This window comes from Psammomys obesus, unplaced genomic scaffold, assembly GCF_907164565.1.
Source record: "Psammomys obesus unplaced genomic scaffold, mPsaObe1.curated_primary_1811, whole genome shotgun sequence".
Taxonomy (NCBI): Eukaryota; Metazoa; Chordata; class Mammalia; order Rodentia; family Muridae; genus Psammomys; species Psammomys obesus.
In genome coordinates this window covers 2,189,309-2,199,355 of record NW_026596125.1, presented here as the reverse complement: position 1 = coordinate 2,199,355, position 10,047 = coordinate 2,189,309, and the positions used below count along the sequence as shown (strand labels likewise).

General features: G+C 48.5%; 1 protein-coding gene across 1 annotated transcript; it reads right to left on the bottom strand.

Moving 5' to 3' along the window:
• Window positions 1-6,127: 6,127 nt before the first annotated feature.
• Marveld1 (MARVEL domain containing 1) lies at window positions 6,128-10,046 on the bottom strand (the record flags this gene model as incomplete). Its single annotated transcript, XM_055591742.1, has 1 exon — window positions 6,128-10,046. A coding segment is annotated over one exon (462 nt), but the record flags the coding sequence as incomplete, so codon positions are not given.
• Between the last annotated feature and the right edge of the window lies 1 nt (window position 10,047).

Sequence of the window (10,047 nt, the reverse complement as noted above, 5' to 3'; positions counted from 1 at the left end):
ACACACACACACACACACACACACACACACACACACACACACACACAAGCAAACTAATACGTAATAGTTTGGGCTTTTATTTATTTGTGTTGCAGATGTTTGTTTTGCCTACAGTATGTGCACCGGGTGCATAAGTTGCCCTGGAACCAGAGTTGCAGATGGTTGTGAGCCACCATGTGGGTGCTAGGAATGGAGCCACCATGCCAGAGCTAGGAATGCTCTGGCAGAGGTACGTACTCTGCCAGAGCAATACGTGCTCTTATCCATTAACCCTCGCCCCCAAAATCCCTTTCTAAAAACCAAACTAGGAGCTGGGTGGTGGTGGCGGCACATGGCTTTAATCTCAGCACTTGGGAGGCAGAGGCAGGCAGATCTATGTGAGTTGGAGGCCAGCCTGGTCTACAGAGTGAGTTCAAGGCCAGCCTCATCTATAAATCGAGTCCAGGACAGCCAAGGCTATTCAGAGAAACCCTATCTCAAAAACAAACAAACAAAAAACCAAAACAACAACAAAAACAAAACCAAACAAAAACCTTGGCATTGTGATACATTCTTTTAATCCCAGAACTCAGGAGTAGGAGGTGGCACAGAGGTGGATGATTTTTTGTGAGCATGAGGCGAGCTTGGTCTACATAGTGAGTTCCATGCCAGCCAGAGCTACATAGTGAGACCTTGTTTCAACCTCTTCCAAACAACAGCAACAAAAACAAAACTAAAAAAAAAAAAAAAAAAAAAAAATGTATAAACTATTCCAGCACATAGAATAAGATGAAAAAACTCCTTAATTTATCCTGAGTCCAGATTTAGCCTGATTGATACAAACATCAAGCAAAACCACTACCCACCTCATCTCAGAAATCAAAATCCACCACATGACTGAACCTCACTGACAGGCATCTACCCAAGAGAAACTGAAGTCTGAATTGTAGTGGAAAGTTTTGGTGTCTTTAAAAACTCACTTATGTTCCGTAAACATGTTTTTGTTTTAATCCCAGGTGTGGGATATGGGGCTGATTCAGATTGTCCACAGCAGCAAACTATTTGTCCCGTGCAGGCCTGAGAGGTGCTCTTTGCCAGCTGCAGAGAGTTTAATTCTGAGGACTCTGAGTTGAATACATGCCAAAGCCCAGAGAGAGTTAAAGGCTCTGAGAAAGAAGGCTGCTAGTGTCTCCCCTCACCCCGGCCGCTGCTCCTGGTTGCTGTTTGATGCAGTGTGATGAGAAGAAGAAGTTGCAGATATCCTGAAATGAAGATTGGACTTTCCCCAAGGAACTACATCCCTATACAGCAGGAAGTAGTCATAAGGTCCTATGCTCCTTCTCCTTACTAACCTTCTCTCTCTCCTATCTTTTTGGGGTGTTTGAAGGTTTTAGGAGGGAGAAGGGATGGAGAAGGGAAATAGACGCATATTTCTTTAAGGAACCAAATAAAATAGTGTTAAAAGGTAGTGCCTCCTCTGAATGAAGACTTGTGCGTTCATGTTCTCATAATAATTGTATTTATAATCAAGCCCTGGAAAAAATGTACATGTCCACCAACAGGTAAATAGATAAATAAATTATAATATTCCTATACAATGAACATATTTTGTCACTGAGTAGTGAAAAAAATGAATAAATCATTTGGCCATGCTGGCATATATCTATAATCCCAGAACTCAGAAGGCAGAGGCAGGAGAATCACCAAGTTCTAGGCCAGCTTGGTCTACACAGTGAAATTCAAGCCTTCTAGAGCATCATAGCAAGACTCTGTCTCAAAAAAAAGGGGTAAGGCTGAAGAGATAGTGTAGTCACGGGTTGCAAACAGCAAGGATCTCTGTAATTTGGGTCAGAAAAATAACTGTACTTCTAATAGGACAAAACTGACTTCATCCTGGCTGGCATGCACCTGATTTATCTGAAAAAAAAAATCAAAGAATCAGATTAAGTGTAGAGTCAGGGTCCAAATGTAACCCCCTCTCCACACACATGTAACCCTAAAGTTTTTATTTTATCTTCTTATGATTTTTAGGAAAAAGCAGGTAGGTTTATTTCCTTGAAGTAGTCATGTCGATTATGACTTAACATGGCTGCAGCTATGTCAAGCTGATATCTTCACACCCTAAGATAAGATCTCTAAGGTGGTTCATTAATTTAACGTTTTAAAAAAATCCAAAGGTTAACAAGATGGCTCATTGGTTAAGACCACTGGCTGCTCTTCCAGAGGACCCAGGTTCAATTCTCAGTACACACACACTGTGGCTCACAACTGTCTATAACTCTAGTTCCAGACAATCTGACACCCTCTTCTGGGCACCGAGCATGCAAGAGTGGCACACAGACATGCATGCTGGCAAAACACCCATACATATAAAATTAAATCAAAAAGTCAAACTCTGAAAGAATTTTACTAGTTTCTAGGGACCCGGGGAGGAGACAGCAATGAGCTGACAAGTTCAACCATGATTATCAGAGAAGCAGAAAAGTTAAGTGCAAATCGAAGACATACACCTGCTAGATGACCGGGAATGGCTTCCTTTGCACAGTCCTGGGATGGATACAAACATATCAACAAATGCAGGAGGGGATCCTGTGAGCCTTTCTGACACTGATAGCTGAGCTCAACGGCTACTTTCCCTCCCAGGTAAGTTCTTCATGAGGACAAGTCCTCTTTGCTAGCTGAGAGGCAGAAAGGGTACCTTTGAATATAGAGACAAGGTGGGACATTGCAAGGGAACAACAAAAAGAGGATGAAGAAGGACCTCAGACTACAGGAAAGCAAGAAGATATCCGTGAGAAGGCCACCTCTCTACCGATGCTGAGATTATCATCTCTGAGGTTGAGGAGAGAAGCCTGGATCTCTGGAAGAAGAGAATTCACATTCCTCATCATTCTGAACGGCGGGGGGAGGGGGCATGGTTCTATCTACATGGTCTTAGGAAATCCTACAGGCAGAGCTGTGAACATTTAACAGCCAGGCCCCATGATCTATGGTCAGCATCTCATGATGCTCTTAGTGCATCCAGTGAGGGGGGCACTAGCATTAGTTGTCCCCGTTGGCCAAATGATGAAGCTCCGATCCATAGAGGCTTTGGAAACTGCCTCAGACCAGTCCAACTGACATGAAATTGGGTTGGCCTGACTGGAGGAGAGTCAGTTATGTTAACTGCTCAGGAGCCACAGGAGTTGGGGAACATGTGAGAGGCGGGACTGAAAAAGTAGTCAGGCCTGGTGGTTGCACTTGAAGGCACAGGGCCTGAAGGATTGTCTGAGTTCAGGGTAGTCTGTGCACATCTGGCAAACAGGAACTGACACCCTGAGCTGCTTAAACCTGAAGGGAATTCTCCAACGTTCTCATCAACCGGGAAGAGGAAAGTTGATGCAATCCAAATTTGTAATAGCCAGCTTTCTTTACAGTCTGTCCTTCCTGCCGTGGCTCGAGACAAGACATAAACTCAGATGAACTTTATTTGGATGAAGTCTCTGTGTAACACAACAGGATAGAAATTACAGAGGGGAATAAAAATGAGCTCCTAAAGGAGCGTACCAGGAAGTACTAGCATTTCCTTAGCTGGCTTTCATGGGAAATGTATGTAAACAAAGCCCCTGCCAACGGCTCCGGAAACAGCCAGCCTGTCCTTTCCCCTCAGCTGTTCTACATGCCAGGGAAAGACCTTCAGTGCCACTTCCTCCTCCCTCAATCTGTCACCATGTTTTTTTCTTGCAACACTAGCTCCTTAACAGACCAGGCAAAAAAAAAAAATTTTTTTTTTTTGCTTTTCAAGACAGGGTTTCTTTGTGTAGCCTTGGCTGTCCTGGACTCGCTTTGTAGAGCAGGCTGGCCTCGAACTCGGAATATTTATTCTCTTAATTCACTTTATTTTGTTGTATAAGTGTTTTGGTTGAATGTGTGTATGCATACCATGTGCATGCCTGATGCCTGAGGAGGTCAGGAGAGGGCATACGATCCCTTACGACTGGAGCTATAGACAGCTGGGAGCCACCGTGTGAGTGCTGGAAACTGAATGTGGGCCCTCTGCAACAGCAGCAAGTGTTCTTAACCACTGAGCTAGAGCCCAGAAGGAAAGTTAAAATAAATAAACAAATAAATAAATGGAAAAATAAATATGATCTCTGCCCTACAAATCCTTCAGAGAACTTATGAAAAACAAAACAAAAAAAAAAACACTTTTCCAAGCTTGGACTCAACCTCTCCAAGTGCATGAATCCTCCACCCATCATCCCATAAAAGCTTCCAAGGCTAATTCCCATTTGGAGAATGGGAACTAGCACTGCTTCATTTTCCCACCCCCAAACTTGAATGAAGTTATCTGTTCCAGCAGTTTCTGTCCCATTTTATTTTGATAAGAGGATCTTCATGCCAAGTAACATGTGGATGGTTTGGGAGAAAGCTTGTCTACTTGGAGACTGGAGAGATGGCTCAGTGGTTAAGAGTTTTCACTGCCCTTGCAGAAGATCAGAGTTTGGTCCCCAGCACCCACATCTGTGACTCACAGATATTTATAACTCCAGTCCTAAGCCGAAGCCAATCAGTGGCTTCAGGCTCAGTGAGAGACCCAGACTCAAAAAAAAAAAAAAAAAAAAAAAATGAGGTTGCTGGTAAGATAGGTCAGCAGGTAAGAGCACTTGTTTCTGCAGAAGACCCAGGTTTGATTTCCAGCATCCCCATGGTAGTTCACAAGCTTCCACAATTCTAGTTCTGGGATGAACAAGATAACACAGTCATGCATGGGAACAAATCACTCATAACATAAAATAAATATATCTAAAGAAAATGAGGTGACGGCCAAGTGGGTGGCACTCAGGAGGCAGGAAAAGGTGGGTCTTCCTCTTTGAGGCCAACCCATCTCCATAACTGTTGAGGTGGTTTTTCCTCCTGGCCCTAAGCTCCCAGAATAATGACTCATGAGACTCAAAATATGTTTACAAATACCTAGGCCACCTAGCTAGGCTCCCCTCTGACTAGCTCATAATTTAAAGTTTTGCCACGTGGCTGGTTACCTCTGCTCAGGCACCATGCACCCATCCTCCTCACATATTGCTGGCCAAATCTCCTCCACCTGGCTCTATCCCAGAATCCTTCCTGCCTATCAGGTGTCCCACCTCCTACTTCCTGCTTCAGCTACAAGCCATTAGCTTTTTATTAACAGGTGATGCTTCCATACAGACACAAGAAATTCTCTCTACACATAGCCAGTTTTAGGCCATCCAGGACCACATGGTCAGACTACACATTTAAAAAAAAAAAGTGGAGAAGCAATTGAGGAAAATGAGGAAGACATGTGAAGTTGACAGTAGCCTCCGTGGGCATATTTACCCACACGTGTGCACACACAAACACACAAAGAAAGGCAAGAGAGGAGACAGAAGAGGGGGGTGGGTGTTTAGCAGCAAGTGACACTTCTCTTCACACTGGAGACCCCACACCAAAGCAAAAAGAGAAGGGATGTGGGTTTGCGTGCATGTCGTTGAGCGTCACATTGGAGAAGGGTCTTGGGAAGAGCTGGCAGGTTTGAAGCACATTTGGCATCAGATCCCGGCTAGTGCTGTTAGGAGCGAGGTAAGCTCTGATGGCAGAATCCTATTTCCCAGCAGCAGGAGGAGCGCAAGATACCACTCCCTTCCACTCTGGGACTCATTATTCCAGGGTATCTCTGTCATCAGGGAAGAGCTGGCCAATAACCTCTGGGGGGGTCAGGGCCATAGGCCAGGCACAGTCGGATAAACATGGCCTGGGCTCCAGGCGCCTCCAACTTTTCTCATAATCAGCTATAAAGCACTGCGCAAGTTGCCTCTGTGCCAGCACTAACTCCTCCTCTGTGTGATGGGGTTGGACCAGAACAGGACCCTGCTGGCTCTACAGCAGTCACTCCCAGCCTGACAGGGAGTCGCACCCATAAAGAGGGGCCAGTAGAGAGCAGACAGGAGGGAGGAAACCTCTGAAGTTCTCTTCAGCACCAACCAAAAACAGAGTGTTTCTCTCTGCATCCTGCCCTCAGGCCCCTCCTAACCACAATGGAATACTGTGAGCTCATTTTCCCTTCCTGCCTAGAAGGCAAGAGCGGGGTGCCAGAGGAACCCAGGTGAAAGTTACCCAGAGGACCAGGATGTGAGACACAAACACAAGGTCAGACAAACCAAACTTTATTCCAAAAAGCGTACTGATGTAACCATGACTACACTACAGGATAAGGCACGTGGCCCCTCTCTTTAACCACCCCTCCCTATACCAAAACCTACCCCTCCTGGGCCTTTGTACACACTGTAGAAATTGTTCTCTGGGCCCACAAGAGGCCCCCAACTTATGTTTGGGAGCTGTCTAGGTGGCCTAGGCCTGGCCCCAGTCCTGGTGTCAGGAGGTAAGCCAGGGAGAACACCGCCAGTTTCCAAACACTCTGCACCATCAGGTGATCATTCCATGACATTTGAGGAAAGGTGGGTGCATCACAGTCCATGCTTCTCACACTTGGTCAACAGAGGGACCACCAGGCTGATAGAAGCCAAGCTGGAAGGCACAGCAGGAGGAGAGAATGAGCTCTGGAACGCTACATACAGGCACATCGCGGTACATGAGGTACCAGAAAGGCCAAGATGCGTGCTCCTGAGTGAGGTTGCCTGGCCACAGGCACAGAGCACTGGGGCTGAGTTGATCCTGAGGGGGCTGGACCTGAGCTTAGACAGTGATATAAAAAAGACGAACAGGTAAAGAATGCAAGCTGGACCTGAGAACCATCATTTGGGGAATGGGAGATGGGCAGGCAGAGCTCAGTCCCAAGTGTCCAGAATCTTGTGCCCAAAATGATAACATAGGAGTCTGGGAATCCTCTAGCATCGAGGAAGAAATCAGTCTTCCCACCACAGTTCTTCCACCAGTCAGGCGTGCACAAAAGACTGCCTGCTTCCCACCTGCCCTGCAGCAGCGAAGACTCCCAGACCCTCTGCTGGCCCCAGGCAGACCAGTGACTCTTTGGGGCCTCAGCAACACGGGAACCTGCAACATAAGAGCAAAAGTCACTGGCTCTCAAGGTGTCCCAGCAAAGCCCACGGCAGACACAGACTGCTACTATCTCTGGTTGAAAGATTGCCCACTAGCTCTTCCTCACGACCATCCTTTGTGGAACTTGGCAGCAGAGCTAGCTCAAGACAACGAAGAACACAGAAGGTCATGCTCTGGTATTTCCCAGAGCAGGGGAAAACAAAAAACAAACAACAAAACCCAGCAAATATCTCCCACAAACTTTTTTGTTGTTTTGTTTCTTTGGAGGATAGTGTCTTACTACGTGTCTGGGGCTGGCCTGGAACTCACTATGTAGCCCAGACTGCCTTGAACTCATAATCTACCCTCCATAACCTCCAACACTCTAGGATTACCGGTACGAGCATGCCTCACTTAAACTCCCATAATCTTAGTGTTTTGCAAGATGAAAACAGTTCTGGAGATACATGGTGGTGATGGTTGTGCTGTGTGACTGTCCTTGATGATACCAAACTGGCATTAACGCTGGTTACAAGGGTAAATTTTAGGCCATGCTTTTTTTTTTTTTTTACCTATTTAGGAAAAATATTTCTGATGCTGGGCGGGCCCTGAACCAAGACCCTCATACATACAGTGCACTATTCTATTCTATTTCACACCATACCTTATCCCAGAAAAAAAATAATAATTAGCCATATCAAATATGCATTGACCCTCACTGCACGTAAGATAGCCTGGTACTGAAGAAGCTGAACCATCAGGGTTCAAAGCCAACCTCTATCGCTCATTACCAAGGAGACGTTGGGTATTGCTCTCAGAGTATTTTACAGAGAATGCGTGCACTCAAGCAGTGTGCCCACGACGTAGGGCTATCGTAGGTGCTACCTTCAATTTATACTCCAACCACCACCTTCATAACGGCAGCAGACAATCCGCACACCTCCACAGCAGAGTGGAAAGTGCTCCTGCAGGGGCTGGGTGTGGCTCTGTGACAGATGCTTCCTCCAAACAACAGGAGCACTGAGCTCAGTCTCTAACACGCAGTGTCCTGTGTTTCCAGAGAGAGCCAAGCCTGAGTTAGGAAAAACAGTGGATTTCCATATCTATGGGCCATTGTGGTTATCACTGTCCCTCCAACTCTCTCTGAATAAAATCACTTTTATTTTGGAAGAGGAGATGCCACCATGCTTTCTACTCAAAGGCCTACACCCCTTCCCAGTTACTCAAAATGCCTTACCTTAGAGGTGGTACCAGCTGTCCACCCCAGGTCCAGACAGCTCTCAATTTGGTGGCAGAGCTCACCCCACCAGCTGCTCAGAGTCAGGGCCAGGGTCCCTCACAAACGACTGTCTTTTTGACTGGACGGCCACCTAGATATCCTTAGCTTCATATTTCAACACTGTGAACGAATACTCAACAGTTCTCAGGTCTGGCTGGTAAGGGGCATCTAGCTCCTTTGTCACTGGGTGGACCCCCTGAGAGAGAAATTCCCAGGGAAGAGGAGCTTCCCAACCTTCACTGGGTCAACCTGTGGGAATGACCTAGACAGCTCAGTGTCTTGACATGGGAATGGCTTAGGCGTACTTGTGAGTCAGGAAACTAGGTTAGCATGTATGGGCATGGTACCTGCGGGGGTTTCTCAGAGAGACCTCATTATGCTCACAAACACTGTGAATCTGCACTGGAAGACAGCACCTTTGACAAACCCATTTGCCTTCTAAACCTTCTTTTGGAGGTAGCACGTGAATGGCTCCCTATATAACCCACTGCTTCAGAGGAAAGAGTATGGTTCTAATCGTAAAACCAGTTTTAAGATTAGGAGTTGGATCTGGCTCCCCGAAGGGGTGGGCATCACCTTGACAATCGCCGTTGGTCACGTGGGATTCCCCAGTGCAAACATATTTAAGACTGGGGTGCTGCAGAAGCTGCTGAGTGACTTCTGGGAGGCCAGGGAGGTTAGAACATTTGGCCCAGTCTGAATGAACCCCAAAATAAAGGCGGAGAGAAGACTGATGTGGTTTAGGAAAGTACAGCCAGACGGCCTTTGCCATCCACCACTCCTGCAGATGGCTCCACCCGCAGATTTCGGTGATCGAGGGCTGCTCAGGGAGAGATCCAAACTCTAACTAAAGACGTCATCCATCCCAGCACCAGCTAAGGCCTGTCCCCAGCCCCACTGGCAGCTGCCTGACTGCATTCTACACCACCCCAGGGCTGGAAGAGGGGGCAGGGAAAGGATGCTCTTCCGACTGCAGGGCAGGAGGGAGGGGGCAGTGGCGCAGCCCAAAGACTGGTTCCAATTTGGTCCCTCGGATCTACGCGGCAGCCTGTCCACGTCTAGCTCGCGACAGGGAACGGGGAAAGGGACTTCCAGGCTTAGCCTGGGGCGGCCCGTCTGGGTGTGTGCGTCAGCGCCTCGGATAGCTGCGCAGGTCCCTGGAAGCTGATGTGGCAGTTAGACTGGAACCGAACGAGGTCGGGGAGCCAGGGCGCGGGCGGTGAAACACAGGCAGGGAGAGGGTGCTGGGGCGCACTGGCACGGGGCGGCGGCAGGAAAGGCTCGGGAGGGTTCCCCCGCACCGATGTGGGCCGCGGTGGAGCGGGCGGCCTCACACCACCTCCTCCTTGCCCTGGTAGCGACGGCAGCAGCCGTAGAGTGCCGAGAGCAGGTAGAGACCGAGGCAGAGGCCGCCGCAGACGGAGGCCGCCAGGAAGGCATGGTAGGCGCAGGGGAGACGGTAGCTCTTGAGGTTGCAGTAGCTGTGACGCTGCGTCTGGTCGATCATGATGCCCGTCGCGGCCCCGTAGAGAGCGGCCGCCAGCAGGTCGTGCGCCACGTTGACCACGAGCCAGCGCGAGCCCAGCACGGGCACCAGCTCCTGCTTGCCCAGCAGCGTGATGAAGTAGAGCCCCAGGGTGAGCAGCCAGAAGAGCACGGACACGAAGAGCGCGAAGTGCACCGGGCCCTGGTACTTGCTGGTAGCGATGGTGATCCAGAAGGCGGCCCCGGCCAGCAGCTGCAGCAGCCGCAGCACGCCCAGCGGGCCGCGCAGGAAGGCCCGCTGCAGGCGC